The following is a 27,726-nucleotide window of genomic DNA, read 5'->3' as shown; positions in this document are numbered from 1 at the left end:
GTCAGCTCTGCGCTCTCCTCCCCCTGGCTCAGTGATTCACCCTCCCATTGTTGCTCTCACACAAAGAAGAGCTGTAGCTCCGACAACAGCCCTTTGGACGATTATTTTCTTCAAATGGATTACCAATTTTGGGACATGGACAAATAAATTCATATCCCTCATGCAGCTTGGATGACACAGGATCTAAATGACATTGAATATCAAGACAACCATTTAAGATATGGACATCAGAGGCTTTTGTCAGTGCTGGAAATGGCAAGTAGTCTGCTCCTTTCTCCTGTGTAGCTGGGGCTGGGTCTCTGGGCAGCTTCGTTATTCTATTGTTGAGGAGTCTGATCAAGGGACATTGGTGGGAAATGTAGCTCAGGATCTGGGGATAAAACGTTCAGAGATCTCTCAGCGCAGGATACATCTGAGATCTGAAAAATATCAAAAATATTTCAGTATAAATCAGGCAAATGGAGGGTTGGCTGTGAAGGACAGGATTGATAGGGAGAACCTGTGTGGATCCAGTCCCCGCTGTTTACTGCAGTTAGAGGTTGTGGCTGAGAATCCTGTGGAGCTTTTTAGTCTGGAAATAGAGATTCTGGATATTAATGATAATTCTCCCACATTTTCGTCTCATGATCATGTTATAGACATTACAGAAGTGTTTACTAGTCCTGGTGCGTGGTTTGCTTTAGAGATTGCAGAGGATTTAGATGTTGATGTGAATGGTATTCGTCAGTATACATTGAATGCAAATCCTTATTTCTCACTATCTGTGAAGACTCGTAAGGACGGAACGCTGATCCCTCAGCTCATACTAGAAAAGGTTTTAGATAGAGAAGAAAAACAAGAACATGACCTGATTCTCACAGCTATTGATGGAGGAGAACCAGCCAGATCAGGGACCTGCAGGATAACAGTAGTTGTATTAGATATTAATGATAATCCTCCAGTCTTTAATCAGTCAGTTTATAAAGTCAGTATCAGGGAAAATCTGCCATTGAAAACCGTAATATTAGCATTAAATGCAACAGATCAGGATGGCGGCACAAATGGTGAAATTGAGTATTCATTTAATGAGCACACATCAAAATTTGCAAGAAAAAAATTTGCTTTAAATGAAAAAAGTGGAGATATTTATATAAATGGACATGTAGATTTTGAAGAACAAAGCTTTTATGAATTATCTATAAAGGCTATAGACAAAGGAATTCCCAAGTTAGAAGGAAATTGTATTGTTCAGATGGAAATAGAAGATGTGAATGATAACCCCCCTGAAATTACCTTTATGTCAGTAGCTAACAATATTCCTGAAAATGCACCATCTGGGGATATTGTGGGATTTATTAATGTGAGAGACAAAGATTCTGGGAAAAATGGAGAAATAAAATTGGACTTATCACCAAATGTGCCTTTTAAAATAAAATCCAACCAAAACCGTTATATATTGGTGACAGATGGAAATCTGGATCGAGAGGAAACCTCCCAATACACTATAGAGCTGACAGCCTCTGATTTAGGGTCTCCTCCTCTATACAGTAAAACAAGCCTCACTCTCATTGTGTCAGATATTAATGATAATGCTCCAGTCTTCACACAGTCTACTTATAACGCTTTCATTAAGGAGAACAGTGACCCTGGGACTCTTCTATGTACAGTATCTGCTACTGACCTAGATGAGGGGGTTAATTCTGATCTGGTTTACTCCATAGTGGAGAGTCAGATTGATGGCTCCTCTGTATCCTCTTTTGTCTACATTCATTCTACTGATGGGAATATATATGCTCAGCGTTCCTTTGACTATGAGCAGATCCAGGTTTTACAAATCACCATGAAAGTAGAAGACTCAGGATCTCCACAGTTATCTTCCACTGTTCCTGTCTTTATCTTCATTATGGATACAAATGACAATGCCCCAGCTCTGCTGTATCCAGTATCTGAAGACCTCATTGTCCAAGAGAGGATGCCAAAGTCTACAAGTGCAGGCTATCTGGTGACAAAACTGTCTGCAGTGGATCTGGACTCTGGTCACAATGCCTGGTTGGTGTTTACTCTCATTGACCCCAACAATTATTCATGGTTTCAAGTGTCTAAACACACAGGAGAGGTGAGAACAGTGAGAGGATTACAGGATATCGAGAACATTGAGCAACAACTTGTTATTTCTATCACTGATCAGGGGAATCCTCCATTATCCACCACAGTGACTGTACTTGTCACTATAGTAGATGAGGTGATAGTGGAAAGACCAAAATCTGGGGTCTTTCTGACAAATTCCAAACCCCCATCAGATATGACTCTGTATTTAATAATTTCCTTAGTGGCCATCAGCTTAGTCTCACTTGTTACCTTCATGATATTATTGGTGAGATGTCTGAGAAAAGATAGATTCGATTATAGCAGTAGTTGCTGTTTCCTTGGTGGATCCCAATCTAAACTCTACACAGATCAGTATCAGCCAGCTCTGTACCTGAACACAGATGGGACCTTAAAATATATGGAGGTCAGGATGGTTCCTCCAGGATGCCAGGGGCAGAGTTACCAAACTCATTTACCTCCAGCCTCAGAACAACAAGATTTCAGTATTATGCAGCCTTTAAATTTTCCTCATTTAAAGGACTTATCTCAAGAAGCCTCATGTGATGGGCATTTAATGAATGATCCAAACAATGTAAGTCATGTGTATTTTAATGGTCATTAGATTATTTTTCAACTAGTTATATATTTTAATTAAATATTTTGCCACTGTGCGAATATTTAACCCTTAATAAAATATATTTACATTTGGAGGTATTTTGTATGAATAAGGGTCCATTCACACGTCCGTTGTTTCTTTCCTGATCTGTTCCGTTTTTTGCGGAACAGATCTGGACCAGTTCTGTACCCATTCATTTTCAATGGGTCCTGAAAAAAATCGGACAGCTCAATGTCTGATTTTTTTCCAGGACCCATTGAAAATGAATGGGTACAGAACTGGTCCAGATCTGTTCCGCAAAAAATGGAACAGATCAGGAAAGAAACAACGGATGTGTGAATGGACCCTAACTCGATTTCTATGATATAATAATGGATTATATATATATCTAGTTAGTGATCGTGATTCAGTGATATATTCCTTCATGTGGCTGCCTGCATGATGAGAGTCTATTGAGTGTAATAAGTGCACATAAAAATATATCATCCCTTCTATAATATCAGTTTTGAACATTATGACTTTAAATGGCTTTCCAGGATTTATATTTTTATGTATTATTTATTAAGAGTGAAAGGGCTTCGAATTATTGATTTTCAGAAATACCAATCCCTCCCTCCTTACACCTCCAGCTAAGTTATGTACCTCTGCATATAAACACTGCAGCAGTGCTAGGGTCTGAAAAGCTACCTTCTCTCTAGTCAGAGGTGGGTGGTTTTTTTGCGCTGCTACAGTTCTTATAAACACTGGTGCTTAGGTCAGTAGAAGTCATTGGAAGGAATAACGGCTTGGACCACACTTTGTATGGTGAACTGACAGCTGCAGGTGCAGAGAGCTTTATCCCTGCAGGATAGCAAATTATAGCATGATTCAAACCAGAGGAAAGCAGTTAAAGTCAACCTTTATTTTTAAATACATAAAAATATAGTTCAATAGTGAATTATTTTAGCAAATGGTTAGAGGGAATGTTTCATTAGAATAGGAATTTTTGGTGATGTTATTTTCCCTAATGATATGACTTCAATGAACTGGCGCATTGTCGTCAGTGAAAATAAAATTAGGCCTGTGTTGTAAATGCAGAGGCACAATGACTGGATTAATGATGTTATTGAAGTAATATTGGCTTATCACTGTGCCATTCACAAAGTATAGGGCAGTTCTGTATTGACTAGACACAGCTGCCCAAACTGTAACACCGCCACCAAAGTGTAGTCTGGTAACAAAATTGGCTGATGCCATAGCGCTCTCCTTGACGTCTCCAACATGGTTGGCGGCCATCATTTCTGCTCAGAGTGAATTGACTTTTATCATTGAACCGCACTGAGGCCCACTGGTCCCTCATCCAACGTAGACGGTTCCTGGCCCAGGTAAGATGATAATGCCTATGTCTGGTGTGTGGTTAGGTTGTCTAGCATGGCGAGGTACTGTTGATCAATTGTTAGGTACTGTCTTGATCTCATGATTTAAAAATAATAAGCATGATGAGGAGGACTGTTTAAATACCAATTCTAATTGAACCAGGAAATTTGTTGAGCGATTCATGGATCAAACACCTGTTGTGAATTTTGCCGTTAAGCTCCTTGTTAGAGAACAGCAAGTACTGAAACATTGAACAGTTGGACATGTGCATTCAAAAGTTTAGAAAATGTCACATTAAGTTTATCTGTAAAGGTTAGCGTGCATTTCACCCACAAGCCAAATATCCCAAACTTTTTGTGAGTAGTGTATGTTAAAAAAAGCATACAGTCCTCCAATGGTTATCATTATAGGCAAGATTAGAAGGACAAATAATATATATATATATATATGTATATATAAATATATATATATTATATATTGCAAGATCCACCAGTCATACCACGTTATGTCACAGTTTATCTTCTCCTTACTTGTACAATAACCTCTGCACAGGTCATAAGTCAGTGAGTCCAGTCATGTCCATTGTGTCTATAGCTCATGGTGGCTACTGTAAATCATATCTTTAAATTCTGTTTACAGCAGCTCAGGCAAGATGGCTTCCCCCAGGGGCATAAAGATGGCTGTCGCAGAGGGTGCGACCACGACCAGACCCGGTGGAGGGAGGGGGCCCGCTGCACTAACTTGTAATGGGAGCGCTTTGAAGGGGCCCGGCATGAAGTACAGTGACAATGCCGGGCCCCGTCAGAGCGCTCTTAAAATGTGTGTAATATGCGCCCCGGCGCAAAGGCAGGAGGAGCGCAGCGGTAAGGAAGGATGATGGGGGGGCGCACGTACTCACTCACAGTCAGTTGTTGTCACTGCTGAGCTCTCGTCTCCAGAGTGAAGCAGGGATCGCTCTCCGCTCCCTGCTTCACTGTTCTTCTGAGCGCTCCCCCTGCTGGCCGCACATCGTGAGAAATGAGTGTGGGAGCGCGTAATCAGGGAAAAAGGTAGGTATGTTTTTTTTTTTTTTTTTTTTTATAAAGCTGCAGACTACAGCATAACTACAGTAAGGGGGGCATCTATCTGGCCATAACTACAGTGAGGGGTCACATATCTGGCCATAACTACTGTGAGGTAGCACATAATCTGGCATAACCACTGTGAGGGGCCACATATCTGGGCATAGCTACTGTGAGGTGCACATATCTGGCATAACTACTGTGAAGGGGCACATAATTTGGCATAACCACTGTGAGGGGGCACATATTTGGGCATATCTACTGTGAGGGGCACATAATCTGGCATAACTACTATGAGGGGGGCACATATCTGGGCATAACTACTGTGAGGGGCACATACTTTAGCATAACTACTGTGAGGGAGGCACATATCTGGGCATAACTACTGTGAGGGGCACATAATCTGGCATAACTACTGTGAAAGAGGCACATATCTTGGCATATCTACTGTGAGGGGCACATAATCTGGCATAACTACTGTGAGGGACGCAATCTGGCATAACTACTGTGAGGGAGGCACATATCTGGGCATAACTACTGTGAGGGAGGCACATATATGGGCATAACTACAGTGAGGGGGCACAAAAGTTGGCATAACTACTGTGACAGGAACAAAGGTGGGCATAACTGCTGTAAGGGGCCACAAGGAGACATAACTATTTCTGAAGGGACCACAAGGTGGGCTTAATTACTGTGAGGGGCCACAAGGTGGGCATTAGTACTGTGTAGTAGCATTTAGGGGAAATGTCCTAGATTACCCTGCTATACATTGGTATGGCTCAGTCTTACAGGTTAGCACAGCGCCCCCTGCTGGTAATATCACAGGGGCAATCACCATCCCTTCCTTATGTGATTATTCTTTTTTTCTCCCCATAGGGACCCTGTTTTCGATCCAGTGGACATCACGCCAATGCCAGCAACACCCTGGATGAGGTAGCACAAGATTTTATTAGTTAGGAATGGGTGAGTATAGCCATGCATTGGGCTTAGTGTAGAAAATCTGCCGCCTCTTTGTAAAAATGGGGGGGGGGGACCGATCCAAAGTTTGTACTGGGGCCCATAGCACTCTAGTTACACCACTGGCTTCCCCTATAATTATTCTCAGGAAATTGAATAAAATAATCTGCAATCAGGAAATATCAACAAATTAGGATACGTGTTGCTACCTAAATTTAACTGCCAGAAAAAAAATCACATTCCCTTTAAACACTGTAATAAAAGTAAAATTTTTGACATTTTGTCTCTCCAGAGCCTTGTTTACACTGTCATTGAAATGTGAGACTAAAACGAAATGACTATATGAAAAGAGCAAACATAATGCAATCTAATCTGAGTCTAAGCACAGCTTGATTCTGCCAGTGATTTTTGGGAGAAGACTGCTGATATTACATGCAGTGTTCTCCTCCACAACATGAGGAGGAGTGATCTTTATACCATTGCTCCCCATACTGTTTGCAAACAGCAGATCGTTATTAGACACCACGATTTGCCGCCGACAAATGAAGAGTTTTAAACATGCAGAAAGATCCTGATTTCCCAATGAATGTTCATAGGGTAATCGGTGGCAGATCATTGCTAACGAGCATTCCTATCAATGCTCGTTAGCGATGATTGGCCTGACAATTGCCTGGTGTAATATAGGCTTAAAGAGGACCTTTCACCACTCCTGCCTATTTTAATATCTTCATTGTCAGTTGGGGGGGGGGGGGGACCTGCACAGTCTGAAAATGGCAGCACTGATTGGATAGAGTGAGTCTGTGCAGGTACACCCCCCAACTGGTTACCTCCCTGCTGTACCCTTACTGAAGGCTAATAGCAATTCATTCATAACCTCTAGTAGAAATAATAAAGGAAAGGTACAACATAGAGACATAAGAAAAGATGTTCCAGAATTGTTATTACATGGGGAATGCATGAAGCTATTAAAACAGGAATATCAGGAGTGGTGAAAGGTCCTCTTTAACCTCTTAAGGACACATGACGTACCGGTACGTCATGATGTCCTAGTACTTAAGGACACATAACGTACCGGTACGTCATGTGTTGTTCCGATCACTGCCGCCCGGCCGGCGGTGATCGGAACATGGTGCCTGCTCAAATCATTGAGCAGGCACCTAGGCTAAATGCGCGCCATGTCGGCGATTCAGACCTGCGGTTTGATGCGCTTTTTGCAGTTTCTGATCCCCGCAGTCCCTGACCTCGGGGATCAGAAACTTTCTAATGCCCAAAATATATATGTTTCACCCCCCCCTGCACCCCTGAATCATTTTATGGTGGCGGGAGGTGCAGGGGGAGGGTTGCGGGCGGTGCGGGAGGCGGGCGGTGCGGCAGGCTGGATAGCGATCCCCCGCCCGCCTCCCCTTGAATAATCGTTGGTGGCTAGTGGGTATACCAGGGTGTCAGCACATTGCTGACACCCTGGTATAAACGGCTGACATCGGTCAAGCCGTTTAACCCTTTCCATACCGCGGTCTGTACGGACTACTGTATGAAAAAGGTTAACAGCTCAGGGACCTTTGCAGCCCCCCGATGGGAGAGGGAGAGAGCTCCCAGACAGCTCCCCGACAGCCCTGTCCTTACCCTTCCCCGTCTGCGCAGTTGTGGCGACAACTGAGCAGATGGGGAAGGTTCCCATGGCAACAGGACGCCGTCTCAGGCATCCTGCTGTCCATGGTGCTGAACAGATCTGTGCTGAAGGAGGCAGAGATCTATTCAGACAAAGTGTAAGTAAAATACAGTACAATACCCTATATAGTGTATTGTACTGTATTATACAGACATCAGACCCACTGGATCTTCAAGAACCAAGTGGGTCTGGGTGAAAAAAAAGTGAAAAAAAAAGTAAATATCAAAAAACACATTTATCACAGATTAAAAGTGAAAAAAATAAAATTCCCTACACATGTTTGGTATCGCCGCGTCCATAACGACCTGATCTATAAAACGGGCATGTTACTTTACCCGAACGGTGAACTCCATAAAAATAAAAAACTCTGATTAAATTGAAATTTTGACCACCTTACTTCCCAAAAAAAGGTAATAAAAGTGATCAAAAAAGTCGCATGTACGCCAAAATTGTAACAATCAAACCGTCATCTCATCCCGCAAAAATCATACCCTACCCAAGATAATCGCCCCAAAACTGAAAAAACTATGGCTCTTAGACTGTGGAAACACTAAAACATGATTTTTTTTGTTTAAAAAATGAAATCATTGTGTAAAACTTACATAAATTAAAAACAGTATACATATTAGGTATCGCCGCGTCCGTATCGACCGGCTCTATAAAAATATCACATGATCTAACCCCTCAGGTGACCACCGTAAAAAAAAAAAAAAAAAAACGGTGTCAAAAAAGCTATTTTTTGTCATCTTACGTCACAAAAAGTGTAATAGCAAGCGATCAAAAAGTCATATGCACCCCAAAATAGTGCCAATCAAACCGTCATCTCATCCCGCAAAAAATTATACCCTACTTAAAATAATCGCCTAAAAACTGAAAAAACTATGGCTCTTAGACTATGGAGACACTAAAACATTTTTTTTGTTTACAAAATGAAATCATTGTGTAAAACTTACATAAATAGAAAAAAAAAACATACATATTAGGTATCGCTGCATCCGTGACAACCTGCTCTATAAAATTACCACATGATCTAACCTGTCAGATGAATGTTGTAAATAACAAAAAAAAAAACGGTGCCAAAAAAGCAATTTTTTGTTACCTTACATAGTAACATAGTAACATAGTACATAAGGCCGAAAAAAGACATTTGTCCATCCAGTTCGGCCTGTTATCCTGCAAGTTGATCCAGAGGAAGGCAAAAAACCCTGTGAGGTAGAAGCCAATTTTCTCCACTTTAGGGGGAAAAAAAATTCCTTCCCGACTCCAATCATGCAATCAGAATAACTCCCTGGATCAACGACCCCTCTCTAGTAGCTATAGCCTGTAATATTATTAAGCTCCAGAAATACGTCCAGGCCCCTCTTGAATTCCTTTATTGTACTCACCATCACCACCTCCTCAGGCAGAGAGTTCCATAGTCTCACTGCTCTTACCGTAAAGAATCCTCTTCTATGTTTGTGTACAAACCTTCTTTCCTCCAGACGCAGAGGATGTCCCCTCGTCACAGTCCTGGGGATAAATAGCTGATGGGATAGATCTCTGTACTGACCCCTGATATATTTATACATATTAATTAGATCTCCCCTCAGTCGTCTTTTTTCTAAAGTGAATAACCCTAATTTTAATAATCTTTCAGGGTACTGTAGTTGCCCCATTCCAGTTATTACTTTAGTTGCCCTCCTCTGAACCCTCTCCAGCTCTGCTATGTCTGCCTTGTTTACAGGAGCCCAGAACTGTACACAGTACTCCATGTGTGGTCTGACTAGCGATTTGTAAAGTGGTAGGACTATGTTCATATCACGGGAATCTATGCCCCTTCTGATGCAACCCATTATCTTGTTGGCCTTGGCAGCAGCTGCCTGACACTGGTTTTTGCTGCTTAGTTTGCTGTTTATTAAAATTCCTAGATCCTTTTCCATGTCAGTGTTACCGAGTGTTTTACCATTTAGTATGTACCTTGCCTCACAAAAAGTGTAATATACAGCAACCAAAAATCATATGTACCCTAAACTAGTACCAACAAAACTGCCACCCTATCCCGTAGTTTCTAAAATGGGGTCACTTTTTTGGAGTTTCTACTCTAGGGGTGCATCAGGGGGGCTTCAAATGGGACATTGTGTCAAAAAAACCAGTCCAGCAAAATCTGCCTTCCAAAACCGTATGGCATTCCTTTCCTTCTGCGCCTTACCGTGTGCCTGTACAGCAGTTTACGACCACATATGGGGTGTTTCTGTAAACTACAGAATCAGGGCCATAAATAATGAGTTTTGTTTGGCTGTTAACCCTTGCTTTGTAACTGAAAAAAAAAATATTAAAATGAAAAATCTGCCAAAAAAGTGAAATTTTGAAATTGTATCTCTATTTTCCATTAAATCTTGTGCAACACCTAAAGAGTTAACAAAGTTTGTAAAATCAGTTTTGAAATACCTTGAGGGGTGTAGTTTCTTAGATGGGGTCACTTTTATGGAGTTTATAATCTAGGGTTGCATCAGGGGGGCTTCAAATGGGACATTGTGTCAAAAAAACTAGTCCAGTAAAATCTGCCTTCCAAAAACCGTATGGCATTCCTTTCCTTCTGCGCCCTGCCGTGTGCCCGTACAGCAGTTTACGACCACATATGGGGTGTTTCTGTAAACTACAGAATCAGGGCCATAAATAATGAGTTTTGTTTGGCTGTTAACCCTTGCTTTGTAACTGGAAAAAAAAATATTAAAATGAAAAATCTGCCAAAAAAGTGAAATTTTGAAATTGTATCTCTATTTTCCATTAAATCTTGTGCAACACCTAAAGGGTTAACAAAGTTTGTAAAATCTGTTTTGAATACCTTGAGGGGTGTAGTTTCTTAGATGGGGTCACTTTTATGGAGTTTCTACTCTAGGGGTGCATCAGGGGGGCTTCAAATGGGACATGGTGTAAATAAACCAGTCCAGCAAAATCTGTCTTCCAAAAACCAAACGGCGCACCTTTCACTCTACGGCCCGCTGTGTGGCCGTACAGTAGTTTACGGCCACATATGGGGTGTTTCTGTAAACGGCAGAGTCAGGGCAATAAAGATACAGTCTTGTTTGGCTGTTAACCCTTGCTTTGTTAGTGGAAAAAATGGGTTAAAATGGAAAATTAGGCAAAAAAATGAAATTCGCAAATTTCATCCCCATTTGCCAATAACTCTTGAGCAACACCTAAAGGGTTAACGAAGTTTGTAAAATCAGTTTTGAATACCTTGAGGGGTGTAGTTTATAGAATGGGGTCATTTTTGGGTGGTTTCTATTATGTAAGCCTTGTAAAGTGACTTCAGACCTGTAGTGGTCCCTAAAAATTGGATTTCTGAAAAATTTCAAGATTTGCTTCTAAACTTCTAAGCCTTGTAACATCCCCAAAAAATAAAATATTATTCCCAAAATAATTCAAACATGAAGTAGACATATGGGGAATGTAAAGTCATCACAATTTTTGGTGGTATTACTATGTGATACAGAAGTAGAGAAACTGAAACTTAGAAATTTGCTAATTTTTCAAAATTTTTGGTAAATTAGGTAATTTTTTATGAAAAAAAAAATTAGTTTTTTACTTCATTTTTAGTACAATATATGACGAAAAAACTATCTCAGAACGGCCTGGATAAGTCAAAGCGTTTTAAAGTTATCACCACTTAAAGTGACACTGGTCAGATTTGCAAAAAATGGCCTGGTCCTTAAGGTGAAATAAGGCTGTGTCCCTAAGGGGTTAAGTCGCCAGGGAAAGCAGAAACATAAATACTTGAACTTTTGTCATAGAGACAAAACCATTTGCTCACAGAGTTAATTACTGAACTATATATTTTATATATTTCCAAATTAAATGTTTATTTAATTGCATTCCTAAAGTTTGAAGCATAATATGATTTCCTAAATTACAACGGAGGGCTAAATAAAAAGTCTAAATGAAAAAAGATACATCCTAGAAACTAAATGTAGTTAGAATGAATATAGATAGTTTTAGATTTTTACTATACTTTTTCATTGTCAGTTTGTCCTCAGATTACATGTATGTTAGATACAGTGTATGGAATATTATGCTATTTCTAGTTAAGGAGCCTGAAATGTGTTTATTAGCATTAGCTATCCACAACCATATATATACATTTAAGGTATTCTAATCACATTATGTTTGGACATAGGACCTGCCAGAACATTAAGGAGGTCATTTACTATCAGATATACGGCAGTTTTCTGGCAAATATCTGGCGCAGTTTGCTTCGCAAAGGTTAATTGTGCCGCGGTCTTTGACTTTTCCTCGCTCATGCCAGGTCTTACAAAGGTACTTGACGTGGACATGGAAGTTTTAGGTATAGAAAATGGTCTAAATTTAGGCCACAAAGGAAGCTGGTTTATATTTAGACCAATGGCGGATGTTCCAAAGTTATGTATAGGCCGGCACCTCTTCATAACTTCAGTGGTTCCACCACCAACGCAAGGGCAAGGGGTTATTTAGACTGCCATCTAAAATGCTGGTCTTAATAAATGACCCCCTAAGAGTAACTTTGGATGACTCTTCTCCTAAAGTTCCCTTTACACAGGATAATGTACAAGCAGATTGTAAGGAAGGAAGCATTCATTACTGACAATCTTCTGATCGCTAGCGGAGAAGACCAGTGCATTTACATGTAGCAATCTCCTCCAGAGTATGGGGAGGAGTGATCACTAGTGCCATTGATCTTCCCCACATAGAGTTGTTTCCCAGCAGTAAATTTTGTTTACACAGCACGATCTACTGTCGGAAAGCAAGGATTTTTGTGGTGCACTAATGAACCAATTACCCGGTGAACAAGCATTTCACTCGTTCATGGCGTAATCGGCGATACATTCACACCACCAGATCATTGCTAATAAGTGTTACTATGAACAATCATTAGCAATGATCTTTTCAATTTTCAGCTTATGTAAAGGGCCCTTAAGACAATCACCTTGTAGACCTTGTCTACACTTGAGATATGACTCTTGATGATAAAACATTGAGATTTTATATATTCTTTGAGGAAAATTATCAATTTTCAATGTAATAGATGTAACTTCTGCTTGTGCATTGTATTAGGTGCGGATCTTGTATTTTGATTTTATAGTAGGATCTGTTATACTTTTATAAGCATGTGGTTACATGTGGTTGCTACTGTATATGGTAGCATAGGTCATATACAATGTTTAAGTAGTGAGAAACATATATATAACTATTTCATAAGGTTAAAATCTTTTTGTATAATACGAAATGTAGCACATATTTTCTATACAGATATTTTATAGTAACTACTCATCAGTAATGCGGCATGGAAACCCTGGGCATACTGTGACACAAGAAAAAGGCTTATTATGTTAATTCATGTATTTTTTTATATTTTATTTTATATTTTTTGTTCAAGAGGAAATACATTTTTTCTTAACTAACAAGCAGTGCGCTTCTTTTATGAATATTGAGCTTTATCCCCTGCAGGTCAGCTTCCTGTCTGATTTTGATCAAACACCACATTGAGTTTAAGACTTCTCCCTGTTTTCCACTGATGCCATAGTATAAGCAGCTCCAACTGATGCCAGTGTTATACTGACCACTGGTACCCCATGGTGCTGCTAGACTATTAATGTAATGCCAGCCTAATAGTACATGTATAGAATGGCTGCTTGTTAATAGCGTAGGTGTCTGCCTGCTGTAAGGACAAGGTAATAATCCAACGCCATAAGTATACAGGCTGATTGGTGGTCATAGTTATGTGATTGGAGCCTGTCTGACCGTTAAAAGTAACTGTGATCGGAGATTTTTAACTTCCCCCTCCCCTACCCCTTGCTGTGTGGAAAATTCTAAACCTTTTAACACACAGGAAGTTGTCATCAAAGACTGAATCATACTGTGGCCATGCAAGGTCCCGGTGACACATTTATTAAGACTGAAGAAGCAAACCTATTCATATGCCAATATTGTATAATATTTTGTTCCTATAGTTTAAATAGCAGTATAAATACAATAAATTGAAACTAAAAACATGTTCAAATTTATAGATTTAATTCAGATCTAATTTGTATCACAAGCTTTATACTATGGAAAGAAGTACATAAATCCATAAAGCTCATAGGTAAAGTGGAATCCTTTAATATTTCAGTTCTTTTCGGTTCTGCTAATTTGCTGCATTCTCACTGTTGGCCAGTAGAGGGTAGTCTTGTCATCCATTCGATCATTTTAGCAACACTAGAGAATCTGCTCATGTCAGCTCTGCGTTCTCCTCCCCCTGGCTCAGTGATTCACCCTCCCATATTTCTTCTCACACAAAGAAGGGATGCTTCTCCGATGAGAGCTGTGTGGATGTTATTTTTTATTGGATTTAATAATTTTTTTCCTGGATGGAACTATAAAGTCATATCCCTTATGCAGCTTGGATTACACAGGATCAACGTGACATCAAATAACAAGACAATCATTTAAGATATGGACATCAGAGGCTTTTGTCAGTGCTGGAAACGGCAAGTAGTCTGCTCCTTTCTCCTGTGTAGCTGGGGCTGGGTCTCTGGGCAGCTTCGTTATTCTATTGTTGAGGAGTCTGATCCAGGGACATTGGTGGGAAATGTAGCTCAGGATCTGGGGATAAAACGTGCAGAGATCTCTCAGCGCAGGATACATCTGAGATCTGAAAAATACCAAAACTATTTTAGTGTAAATCAGGCAAATGGAGGGTTGGCTGTGAAGGACAGGATTGATAGGGAGAGCCTGTGTGGATCCAGTCCCAGATGTTTACTGCAGTTAGAGGTTGTGGCTGAGAATCCTGTGGAGCTTTTCAGTCTGGAAATAGAGATTCTGGATATTAATGATAATTCTCCCACATTTTCATCTAACGATCGCATTATAGATATTACAGAAGTTTTCACTAGTCCTGGTGCTCGATTTGCCTTAGAAATTGCAAAAGATTTAGATGTTGGTGTGAATGGTGTCAGTCAGTATACATTGAATACAAATCCTTATTTCTCACTGTCTGTGAAGAGTCGTAAGGACGGAACGCTCATCCCTCAGCTCATACTAGAAAAGGTTTTAGATAGAGAAGAAAAACAAGAACACGACCTGATTCTCACAGCTATTGATGGAGGAGAACCAGCCAGGTCAGGGACCTGCAGGATAACAATAGTTGTATTAGATATTAATGATAATCCTCCAGTCTTTAATCAGTCGGTTTATAAAGTCAATATCAGGGAAAATCTGCCATTGAAAACTCTCATATTAACATTAAATGCAACAGATCAGGATGATGGAGCAAATGGGGAGATTCAGTTTTCTTTTGATGACCACACATCTGAATCTGCTAGAGAAAAAATTTTCCTAAATGAGCAAACAGGGGAGATTTATATAAATGGAATTTTGGATTTTGAAGATCAAAGCTTTTATGAATTATCTATTAAGGTTGTAGACAAAGGACTTCCCAAACTAGAGGGGAATTGCATAGTTCACGTGGAAATAGAAGATGTGAATGATAATCCCCCTAAAATTACATTTACTTTAGCAACTTTTGATATTCCAGAAAATGTGCCAACTGAGTATATTGTGGGATATGTTAATGTAAAAGACAAGGATGCTGGAAAAAATGGAGAAATACATTTGAAGTTATCACCAAATGTGCCTTTTAAAATAAAATCCAATCAGAATTATTATGCTTTGGTGACAGATGGGAATCTGGACAGAGAGGAAACCTCCCAATACACTATAGAGCTGACAGCCTCTGATTTAGGGTCTCCTCCTCTATACAGTAAAACAAGTGTCACCCTCAGTGTGTCAGATATTAATGATAATGCTCCAGTCTTCACACAACCCACCTATAATGCTTTCATTAAGGAGAACAGTGATCCAGGGACTCTTCTATGTACAGTATCTGCTACTGACCTAGATGAGGGGGTTAATTCTGATCTAGTATACTCTATAGTGGAGAATCAGATTGATGGCTCCTCTGTATCCTCCTTTGTCTACATTCATTCTAGTGATGGGAATATATATGCTCAGCGTTCCTTTGACTATGAGAAGATCCAGGTTTTACAAATCACCATAAAGGTAGAAGACTCCGGATCTCCACAGTTATCTTCCACTGTTCCTGTCTTTGTCTTTATTCTGGATACAAATGACAATGCCCCAGCTCTGCTGTATCCAGAGCACTCTGAAGACCTCATTGTCCAAGAGAGGATCCCAAAGTCTACAAGTGCTGGATATCTGGTGACAAAACTGTCTGCAGTGGATCTGGACTCTGGTCACAATGCCTGGTTGGTGTTTAATCTTATTTACCCCATCAATTATTCATGGATCCAAGTGTCTAAACACACAGGAGAGGTGAGAACTCTCAAAGGATTACAGGAAACCGAGAACATGGAGCAGCAACTTGTCATTTCCATCAGTGATCAGGGAAATCCCCCATTATCCACCACAGTTGACTGTACTTGTCGCTATAGCAGATGAGGTTATAGTGGAAACACCAAAATCTGGGGACTTCCTGACAAATTCTAAACCCCCATCAGATATGACTCTGTATTTAATCATTTCCCTAGTGGCCATAAGTTTAGTGTCACTTGTTACCTTCATGATATTATTGGTGAGATGTCTGAGGAAGGAAAATTATGATTATAACAGTAGTTGCTGTTTCCTTGGTGGATCCCAATCTAAAAACTACACAGATCAGTATCAGCCAGCTCTGTACCTGAACACAGATGGGACCTTAAAATACATGGAGGTCAGGATGGTTCCTCCAGGATCCCAGGGGCAGAGTTACCAAACTCATTTACCTCCAGCCTCTGAGCAACAAGATTTCAGTATTGTACAGCCTATACATTTTCCCCAGGTAAAGGATATGTATCAAGAAGCCTTATGTGATGGGGATTCACTGAATGATCCAAACAATGTAAGTCAGTAAATTATAGTATGATAACATGTTGACTAGCTTTGGTGCCAAAATTAAAATTAAAGAGAATCTATGAAATTTATATTTTCAAATTTTATCACTGCTTTGAAATATTGTTATATTAACTTTTGATTTATTAAAATTATTATCCTCTGGCAGATGCAATTCTTTTGGGGTACACAGATTGGGTTGCTCCCCTTCTTAAGGGTGCTTAATGATCTAACTGCCACATTGGATGATAACAGTACATTATTATGATGGTTATTTTTCGACATTTTGGGGGATATTTTTCATGTTTCTACACCAGTTTTTGAGCATAGGAAAATCACAAATTTTGTCACAAGTGCCTGTTTTTTAAAAACAAACAAAAAATAAATAAAAAATTTGCGCCAGAAAACTGCCACCTATTACACCAGAAATTTGCTCAGGAGTACTCTAAGCCATTCAACGCTCCCCTGGGTTTTGTGGAAAAATATATGAAGATTAGAATATCTTATTCCTTCTGTCATCAGATAGTCTTAGGAAAGCTAATTTGAATATCTTTCCCTGAAACCCAGAGAAAGATTGCTTTGTCTACAATACTCTGCACACATGCTTCACATACTAATCTCTCTCCTTTGAGAAAGAGAACCCCCCAGGACAACATGTATATAGTGACCAAAAACCCAGAGTATCAGTCTTTCTCTTTATATATCTCTTTCTTTCTCTCTCCTGTAACATTATTTACAGTTTCAATATTGAAAACAATTTTCATGACAATTGTATTAATATACAGTGGAATATATATATAATGGATGTTTGTGTCTTCTTATAACATTTGCTACTATGCAAGTTATTAACAAGTATCCAGATGATTTTCTATTGAGCTATAATAGCAAAACCTTATCATATCCTTATGCATTTATCATTAAAGGGGTTATCCAAAAATGAATAACTCCCCCTACAATGCCAAAACCCACAGTATTGACAATACTTACCTGGTCAATATGGCGAGTCCGGGTACTGTAGGGGGGGGGGGTATTCACTCTTTTACCCCTTTAATGAAAGTACCAGGTTCTTTGAGGTATTTACAGTAAGAATTATGACTTATATGCACATAATATATGGCAAAAATTGACTTTTGGTACATTTCTGGTTGATTATTGTAATGCAGTAAAAAATATACCATATGGCAGAAATTGCCTGTTTCAAGAGAAATGGGTTATGTATTATATCTAGCTATTACAGTCTTAAGTGTATTATGTAACACTATACTAAGAAATAAAACTTGAAAAGCTTAATAATTGCACATTCTTCTTTAGCATAAGACATAGACCAATAATAATGATTATGGGTTGAGGATACTTACAACATTGTCGAACTTCCACACAGGCGCATAGCTCAACATAGCTCCGCTCATTTTATTGCCTGCATGAGATTTCATCATTAAATTCTCGTATAGGCAGTGCCATGAGCTGATTCAGAACCAGAATGAGGAGCGGGGGTTGATTCAGTGCTCGGTCTCCATTCAGTTGGGAATTCTTGGACGACATTAGCGATGAAACCACCCTTTGGACTGTTTTTAAGTAACTGGCTAAAGAGGGAATAGACATTTCATAGGGGCTTAGAGTACAAAAAATACATAATAATGTGTTAATATTGTTATATTTGGGATACTGTATATGTCAACTGCAGGGCCTCAGGAACACTTTAATTTGTGAATTTGCTGTGACAGCCTCCCTTTAAGAATATAACACTCCTTAATTAGACCGTAAAAGTAGATCACTCCTCTCTTGGGATTTCCCACACTACATATTGTATAGATTTGAGATAATATTTGAGATACAGGAAGACTCCTTAAATTGAAGTGTTTAGTTTGTCTGTGCTCTGAAATATATGTGAAGCAAGAATCATGGAGTTTTATAGTGTTATGTATATGACTATATACCATCACATAGAAATCTGGGCCTGTTAATAATGTGTGTAGCAGGTGGAGTTTGACACACTAGAAGGTATACTGCTCATCTGGCCATTTAAAGTGGTTTTTCAAACATTTTTAGAAAAAACAAAAATCAAATATGGAACAAACATTCTGCAACATCTGTGACTTTTTGTATTCCCAGACAGGAGGACACTTTCTGGCTACTGTTGATGAATGTGTATGTATGCCGACTATATGGCATTTACTAAAATAGTCTTTTGTTGATATTCTAAGCCTTTTTCTATATTTTATAAGGCGTGCCCCATCGCCAAATCTTTTGTGCTGTCCAATTGAAGGCCCTGTTCATAAGATGGCTGCTGATGGAGGATCATGTGACTAGAAACATCAATATGTCTCCTCTGTTCAAATACACTGTAACTGCCATCTGCACTTGTATTGTTCTTTAGTGCAGGTGCAGTGGTAGAGAATGGAGGAGGCTAAATGATGTGTCTGGTCGGATGATTCTCTATCAGCAGACATTTTGTGGACAGGACCTCTATGTGAACAGCTCAGAAAATTTGGGGTCATGGCTTATGGAATATAGCACAGAACAAACAAAATCTATATTAGATTATGCCATACAGTCATCTGCCACATTGGTCAACAGTAGCAAGAAAATGGCCAACCCCTTTAATAGGATAATAGTGATGTTATTGTATACGGTTTGTGACCGTTGCAGCCAACAATTGGCCTTAGAAGTCTTGTGGCATATAATGCTCATGCCAGTGATTGGCTGCAGTGGTAACGTGCCTTTTATGACTATGCCTCTGCTGCAATCTATAAACGCAGTTTGGAGTGGAGATGAGGACTGTCATGTAATGTAGTCATGTGATACAGCTTATGTGACCGACATGTTATGTAGAAAGGCATAAACTGTGCTTCCTATGTTCCCTGTTGAACTTTTCTTTTACGGTTTTGGATAAATAAAGGAAGATACACTCACCTAAAGAATTATTAGGAACACCTGTTCTATTTCTTATTAATGCAATTATCTAGTCAACCAATCACATGGCAGTTGCTTCAATGCATTTAGGGGTGTGGTCCTGGTCAAGACAATCTCCTGAACTCCAAACTGAATGTCAGAATGGGAAAGAAAGGTGATTTAAGCAATTTTGAGCGTGGCATGGTTGTTGGTGCCAGACGGGCCGGTCTGAGTATTTCACAATCTGCTCAGTTACTGAGATTTTCACGCACAACCATTTCTAGGGTTTACAAAGAATGGTGTGAAAAGGGATAAACATCCAGTATGCGGCAGTCCTGTGGGCAAAAATGCCTTGTGGATGCTAGAGGTCAGAGGAGAATGGGCCGACTGATTCAAGCTGATAGAAGAGCAACGTTGACTGAAATAACCACTCGTTACAACCGAGGTATGCAGCAAAGCATTTGTGAAGCCATAACACGCACAACCTTGAGGCGGATGGGCTACAACAGCAGAAGACCCCACCGGGTACCACTCATCTCCACTACAAATAGGAAAAAGAGGCTACAATTTGCATGAGCTAACCAAAATTGGACTGTTGAAGACTGTAAAAATTTTGCCTGGTCTGATGAGTCTCGATTTCTGTTGAGACATTCAAATGGTAGAGTCCGAATTTGGCGTAAACAGAATGAGAACATGTATCCATCATGCCTTGTTACCACTGTGCAGGCTGGTGGTGGTGGTGTAATGGTGTGGGGGATGTTTTCTGGGCACACTTTAGGCCCCTTAGTGCCAATTGGGCATCGTTTAAATGCCACGGGCTACCTGAGCATTGTTTCTGACCATGTCTATCCCTTCATGACCACCATGTACCCATCCTCTGATGGCTACTTCCAGCAGGATAATGCACCATGTCACAAAGCTCGAATCATTTCAAATTGGTTTCTTGAACATGACAATGAGTTCACTGTACTAAAATGGCCCCCACAGTCACCAGATCTCAACCCAATAGAGCATCTTTGGGATGTGGTGGAACGGGAGCTTCGTGCCCTGGATGTGCATCCCTCAAATCTCCATCAACTGCAAGATGCTATCCTATAAATATGGGCCAACATTTCTAAAGAATGTTATCAGCACCTTGTTGAATCAATGCCACGTAGAATTAAGGCAGTTCTGAAGGCAAAAGGGGGTCCAACACCGTATTAGTATGGTGTTCCTAATAATTCTTTAGGTGAGTGTATATTTATCCAGTGGCAATAGTGCTAGAATTTTTGCCATTTTTATCATGACCTCAAAAATACACTCTCTTAGTTTCTGTAGGATGAATGAAGTAGTCCTAAGAATTAATTTGGTGCATACTACATAGGACTTAAAATTGTAAGCGAACATAGTCTTATGGAGGATATGGGACACGCAAAGCATGAAACACTGGTAATAGCAATGCAATGATGTGGCTCCATATTAAACCTTATCATTATTTGAACATCCTATAGTAAACAATGTTATTACATATGTATATATTATTGTATTATAGTATATTATCTAATATATACCCACTACATTAACAATTAGAGGACCCTGAGATTTCCCATATTTGCGTTTTCATTTTTCACTCTCCGCCTTCCCGTATTCCAAACTTTTTTATTTTTCCATTCACATAGCCTTATGAGGGCTTATTTTTTGCAGGACAAGTTGTAATTTTTAATAGCACCATTTACGGTTGCATACCATGTAGTAGGAAGCGGAATAAAAAATCCAAATGGGGTAGAATTGGGGAAAAACACTATTTTGATAAAGTTTTTTTTTTTTTTTTTACACTGTACACTATGCGGTAAAATTGACCTGTTATCTTCATTCTCCAGGTCAGTACGATTACAATGATACCACACATATAATTTTTCTTGCGTTTTAATACCTTTGAGGGAAAAAAAACAATTTATAACCATATTCTGACCCCTATAACTTTTCTGTAGTGATGTGTACGGGGCTGTGTGAGGGCTTATTTTTTGCAGGATGATCTGTTCTTTTTAGTGATACCAAATTGAAATGTGTGCGACTTTTTGATCAGTTTTTATAAAAAAAATTATTGGGTAGTTAAAGTGAAAAAAAATGGCAAATTGGCTGTTTTAATTTTTTTTCCCATTACGCCATTTGCCGTATGCCATTAATATTGTTATATTTTAATTGTATGGGCATTTTGCACGCGGCAATGCCCATGATGTTTATTTTTTTATTGCTTAAGTATTTTTATTTTAAGGAAAGGGGTGTGATTTGAGCTTTTAGTGTTTTTTATTTCTATATTAGTAAAAACTTTTTTTTTTACTTTTTTTAAGTCACCTTGGGTGACAATAACTGGCAATCATTAGATTGCCGATTGAGTTTATTGATGGCTAAATAGCCATCATTGAAGACTTAATTTGCACTATACCAATACAATGCTGCCACCTAGTGGCCTGTATTGGTATAGTCCTGAAATAAGCTCTGAAGTCTGCTTGAGGCTTTGGGCTATTTCAGAGATATAACAGATTCCCTAATCTCAGTCGGGGAATGCTGTTACCGGAGCGGAAGTGCGCAACTTCCGCTTCCGGACCGCGAAAATAGCGTGGTCACATTTCACCACGGCATCTGAAGGGGAAAATGCATGCGATCAGCCTATTTAAAATGGCAAAAACCCGTAGGAATTGGCGCTCGCTGCAGACCATGTTTGGGGACTGGACTTCTGCCGTACATATATGGCGGAGGTCCTTAAGGGGTTAAGGCCGGATAGCCCATCTAGCAATTCTGACAAATGCCAGATGGACCGTTGCCAGGGTGTGCCACAACGAATGTCATTGCCTCAGCAGATTAACTGTATCACCATCCTCAAGACTGCGATATAGTTAAATACTGCGTGCAGTGTGGCACAGAATCCAAAGGCTCCCCAACATTCTCTCTAATAGGCCATAGGCTACTAGGACTGAAACCTACTAGAGGACATATCAGCCATGCAGGTGGTGTGATGGTTCCCGGCCCCATCGTTCCCTTTCATAGGCCACAGGCAGTCAGGCATGAGGCCTGTGAAGCAGTGCAGGGAGTTGCTAAGTGATGTCATCATCTCGACTGCCTGCGTCTGGTCTCAGGTGTTTGCAACTGGGCACTATTATTATTATTATTATTGAGCACAATAATAATAAGGGGACTGCTACTAAACGGTGGAATCTCAGAGAGGATTATCACTGTAGGGGGCACTATTGGTAATGAGGACACTCTTTTAGAGGATTACTATTGGTGGAACTTTTGAGAGCACTATTAGTATGTGGAGGACTATCTGTTTGGCACTGTCATTTCTTCAGTGGTAGTATTAGTGTATTATTAGGTGGGCATTGAGGAGCACAGCAGGCACAGTATTGGGGGTAACACTGTTGGTGCACCAGGAGGGGGAGGATGATGGAAAAGTAAGGAACATGAGATGTCTATATGAGAATTTCAGCAGAGATGAGAGGTGGTTAAAAATTTTTGTCATTATGATTAGCTCCTCCCAATGGAGAAGATGAGTAAAGAGAACATCTACATTACTGGAGACTTGATGTAAGAGAATGATGTAGAGGCACCGGATGTAGATGTGTAGTGCTGAGTGCTGTGTTCTGTATATTTAGTTGTGGTAATTGTAATGTCGATTCAAATATACGGCACCATTAGCACTGGGGGCAAGGGAATTTTCCCATTCACCACATAAGTGGACTTGTCATGTTTTAAAATGCCAGGGCTGAATTTCAGTCCCATTCTAGCCTGCACTATATAAATATATATACACTCACCTAAAGAATTATTAGGAACACCATACTAATACGGTGTTGGACCCCCTTTTGCATTCAGAACTGCCTTAACTCTTCGTGGCATTGATTCAACAAGGTGCTGATAGCATTCTTTAGAAATGTTGGCCCATATTGATAGGATAGCATCTTGCAGTTGATGGAGATTTGAGGGATGCACATCCAGGGCACGAAGCTCCCGTTCCACCACATCCCAAAGATGCTCTATTGGGTTGAGATCTAGTGACTGTGGGGGCCATTTTAGTACAGTGAACTCATTGTCATGTTCAAGAAACCAATTTGAAAGGATTCGAGCTTTGTGACATGGTGCATTATCCTGCTGGAAGTAGCCATCAGAGGATGGATACATGTTCTCATTCTGTTTACGCCAAATTCGGACTCTACCATTTGAATGTCTCAACAGAAATCGAGACTCATCAGACCAGGCAACATTTTTCCAGTCTTCAACAGTCCAATTTTGGTGAGCTCATGCAAATTGTAGCCTCTTTTTCCTATTTGTAGTGGAGATGAGTGGTACCCGGTGGGGTCTTCTGCTGTTGTAGCCCATCCGCCTCAAGGTTGTGCGTGTTATGGCTTCACAAATGCTTTGCTGCATACCTCGGTTGTAACGAGTGGTTATTTCAGTCAACGTTGCTCTTCTATCAGCTTGAATCAGTCGGCCCATTCTCCTCTGACCTCTAGCATCCACAAGGCATTTTTGCCCACAGGACTGCCGCATACTGGATGTTTATCCCTTTTCACACCATTCTTTGTAAACCCTAGAAATGGTTGTGCGTGAAAATCCCAGTAACTGAGCAGATTGTGAAATACTCAGACCGGCCCGTCTGGCACCAACAACCATGCCACGCTCAAAATTGCTTAAATCACCTTTCTTTCCCATTCTGACATTCAGTTTGGAGTTCAGGAGATTTTCTTGACCAGGACCACCCCCCTAAATGCATTGAAGCAACTGCCATGTGATTGGTTGACTAGATAATTGCATTAATGAGAAATAGAACAGGTGTTCCTAATAATTCTTTAGGTGAGTGTATATATATATATATATATATATAAACGAATAATGAGGCAGCACTTCCAGTATAAGGTGAACGGGTGAGGACCCCAAACTTTATTCAAGCTTCAAGCGACGTTTCGGCCTGCTCAATGAGGCCTCATTGAGCAGGCCGAAACGTCGCTTGAAGCTTGAATAAAGTTTGGGGTCCTCACCCGTTCACCTTATACTGGAAGTGCTGCCTCATTATTCGTTTATATATATTTCGTGGAGGAAGAGCCGACCTCTGTGGGGAGTTTGCACCCGGTACATCTCATCTGACTGTGCTGCTGCATTATTTGCATTTTTATATATATATATATATATATATATATATTATTTTTTATTTATTTTTTCCCAATAGAAAATACCATTAATTTATTAATGAATACTAATTAATAAAAATAATTTACAATAATCAGAAGATAATATACTGTGGAATAGTGACCAAACTTAAACTATTAATAAGTAGATACTGGCAAATAATATAATTTTTAGTGAGAAATCTATGTGTATATCATTGTATATGGTTATTACATTGCTATTAGGCAAATCTATTTTACAAATATTTCTGTACTCCTCTTCTACTTACTTGCTGCATTCTTACTGTTGCCCAGAAGAGGGTAGTCTCCTCCAGTCCATTATTTTAGCTAAAGAACATGCTCATATCAACCCTGCGCTCTCCTCCCCCTGGCTCAGTGATTCACCCTCCCATCTTTCTTCTCACACAAAGAGCTGCTGATCCGAGGAGAGCCCTGTGGATGATTATTTTCTTCAAATGGATTATCTTTTTAAGAATATGGAGATATAAATTCATATCCCTTATGCAGCTTGGATTACACAAGATCTATATGACATCAAATAACAAGACAATCATTTAAGATATGGACATCAAAGGCTTTTGTCAGTGCTGGAAATGGCAAGTAGTTTGCTCCTTTCTTTTGTGTAGCTGGGGCTGGGTCTCTGGGCAGCTTCGCTATTCTATTGTTGAGGAGTCTGATCCAGGGACATTGGTGGGAAATGTAGCTCAGGATCTGGGGATAAAACGTGCAGAGATCTCTCAGCGCAGGATAGATCTGAGATCTGAAAAATACAAAAAATATTTCAGTGTAAATCAGGCAAATGGAGGGTTGGCTGTGAAGGACAGGATTGATAGGGAGAGCCTTTGCGGATCCAGTGCCCGCTGTTTACTGCAGTTAGAGGTTGTGGCTGAGAATCCTGTGGAGCTGCACAGTCTGGAAATAGAGATTCTGGATATTAATGATAATTCTCCCACATTCTCATCCAGTCATCATGTAATAGATATTACAGAAGTGTTTACTATTCCTGGAGATTGGTTTGCCTTAGAAATTGCAAAGGATTTAGATGTTGGTGTAAATGGTGTCAGTCAGTATACATTGAATACAAATCCTTATTTCTCACTATCTGTGAAGAGTCGTAAGGATGGAACGCTCATCCCTCAGCTGATACTAGAAAAGGTTTTAGATAGAGAAGAAAAACAAGAACACGACCTGATTCTCACAGCTATTGATGGAGGAGAACCAGCCAGGTCAGGGACCTGCAGGATAACAGTAGTTGTATTAGATATTAATGATAATCCTCCAGTCTTTAATCAGTCAGTTTATAAAGTCAGTATCAGGGAAAATCTGCCATTGAAAACTCTCATATTAACATTGAGTGCCACAGATCAGGATGATGGAGCAAATGGGGAGATTCAGTTTTCTTTTGGTGATCACACATTTGAATCTGCAAGAAAAATATTTTTTCTAAATGAAAAAAATGGGGAGATTTGTATTAATGGACCTGTGGATTTTGAAAATCAGAATGTTTATGAATTATCTATAAAGGCCATTGACAAAGGATTTCCCAAATTACAGGGAAATGGCATTGTTCATGTGGAAATAGAAGATGTGAATGACAACTCCCCCGAAATTGCATTTATCTCAGTGTCTAATGATATTCCTGAAAATGCACAATCTGGGAATATTGTAGGATTTATTAATGTAGAAGACAAGGATTCTGGAAAAAATGGAGAAATAAAACTAGATTTATCACCAAATGTGCCTTTTAAGATAAGATCGTATCAGAACCGTTATGCATTGGTGACAGATGGGAATCTGGATCGAGAGGAAACCTCCCACTACACTATAGAGCTGACAGCCTCTGATTTAGGGTCTCCTCCTCTATACAGTAAAACAAGCGTCACCCTCAGTGTGTCAGATATTAATGATAATGCTCCAGTTTTCACACAGTCTACCTATAATGCTTTCATTAATGAGAACAGTGACCCTGGGACTCTTCTATGTACAGTATCTGCTACTGACCTAGATGAGGGGGTGAACTCTGATCTGGTGTACTCCATAGTTGAGAATCAGATTGATGGTTCCTCTGTATCCTCCTTTGTCTACATTCATTCTAGTGATGGGAATATATATGCTCAGCGTTCCTTTGATTATGAGCAGATCCAGGTTTTACAAATCACCATAAAGGTAGAAGACTCCGGATCTCCACAGTTATCCTCTACTGTTCCTGTCTTTATCTTTATTCTGGATACAAATGACAATCCTCCAGCTCTACTGTATCCAGAGCACTCTGAAGACCTCATTGTACAAGAAAGAATCCCAAAGTCTACAAGTGCTGGATATCTGGTGACAAAACTGTCTGCAGTTGATATGGACTTTGGTCACAATGCCTGGTTGGTGTTTACTCTCATTGCCCCTATCAATTATTCATGGTTTCAAGTGTCTAAACACACAGGAGAGGTGAGAAGTGTGAGAGGATTACAGGATATCGAGAATATGGACCAACAACTTGTCATTTCTATCAGTGATCAGGGTAGTCCTCCATTATCTACCATAGTGACTGTGCTTGTCACTATAGTAGATGAGGTTATAGTGGAAAGACCAAAATCTGGGGAGTTATTGACAAATTCCAAACCCCCATCAGATATGACACTATATTTAATCATTTCCCTAGTGGCCATCAGCTTAGTATCACTTGTTACCTTCATGATATTATTGGTGAGATGTCTGAGGAAGGACACTTATGATTATAGCAGTGGCTGCAGTTTTCTTGGTGGATCCCAATCCAAAGCCAGCAGAGATGAGTATCAGCCAGCTCTGTACCTGAACACAGATGGGACCTTAAAATACATGGAGGTCAGAATGGTTCCTCCAGGATCCCAGGTACAGAGTTACCAAACTCATTTACCTCCAGTCCAGCAACAAGATTTCAGTATTGTGCAGCCATTCAATTTTCCTCAGTTAAAGGATGTATATCAGGAAGCCTCACCTGAAGGGGATTCATTGAATGGTCCAAGCAATGTAAGTCATAATAATACAGATTGATAAAGTATTGTCTAGCTTAAGGGTAGGTTCACATGATATTTT

The 27,726-nt window shown here is 39.8% G+C and overlaps 4 protein-coding genes across 7 annotated transcripts in view; all 4 read left to right on the top strand.

Moving 5' to 3' along the window:
- Window positions 1-27,726, top strand: part of LOC121008577 (protocadherin gamma-C5-like) — a 392,139-nt gene that overhangs the window by 109,230 nt on the left and 255,183 nt on the right. The window lies entirely within an intron of this gene.
- Window positions 123-2,631, top strand: LOC120986756 (protocadherin gamma-C5-like). Its single transcript, XM_040415468.1, is given in 2 exon segments — window positions 123-2,467; window positions 2,470-2,631. Coding segments are annotated over 2 exon segments (2,409 nt in total). The 5' UTR covers window positions 123-220.
- On the top strand, window positions 14,019-16,513 carry LOC120986755 (protocadherin gamma-C5-like). The gene is given in 3 exon segments (XM_040415467.1): window positions 14,019-16,150; window positions 16,152-16,424; window positions 16,427-16,513. Coding segments are annotated over 3 exon segments (2,337 nt in total). The 5' UTR covers window positions 14,019-14,173.
- Window positions 25,222-27,684, top strand: LOC120986754 (protocadherin gamma-C5-like). Its single transcript, XM_040415466.1, has one exon. The coding sequence runs from the start codon at window positions 25,222-25,224 to the stop codon at window positions 27,682-27,684; it is 2,463 nt and encodes an 820-aa protein (XP_040271400.1).

This window comes from Bufo bufo, chromosome 1, assembly GCF_905171765.1.
Source record: "Bufo bufo chromosome 1, aBufBuf1.1, whole genome shotgun sequence".
Classification (NCBI taxonomy): domain Eukaryota; kingdom Metazoa; phylum Chordata; class Amphibia; order Anura; family Bufonidae; genus Bufo; species Bufo bufo.
This window is presented reverse-complemented; position numbering and strand designations above follow the sequence as displayed.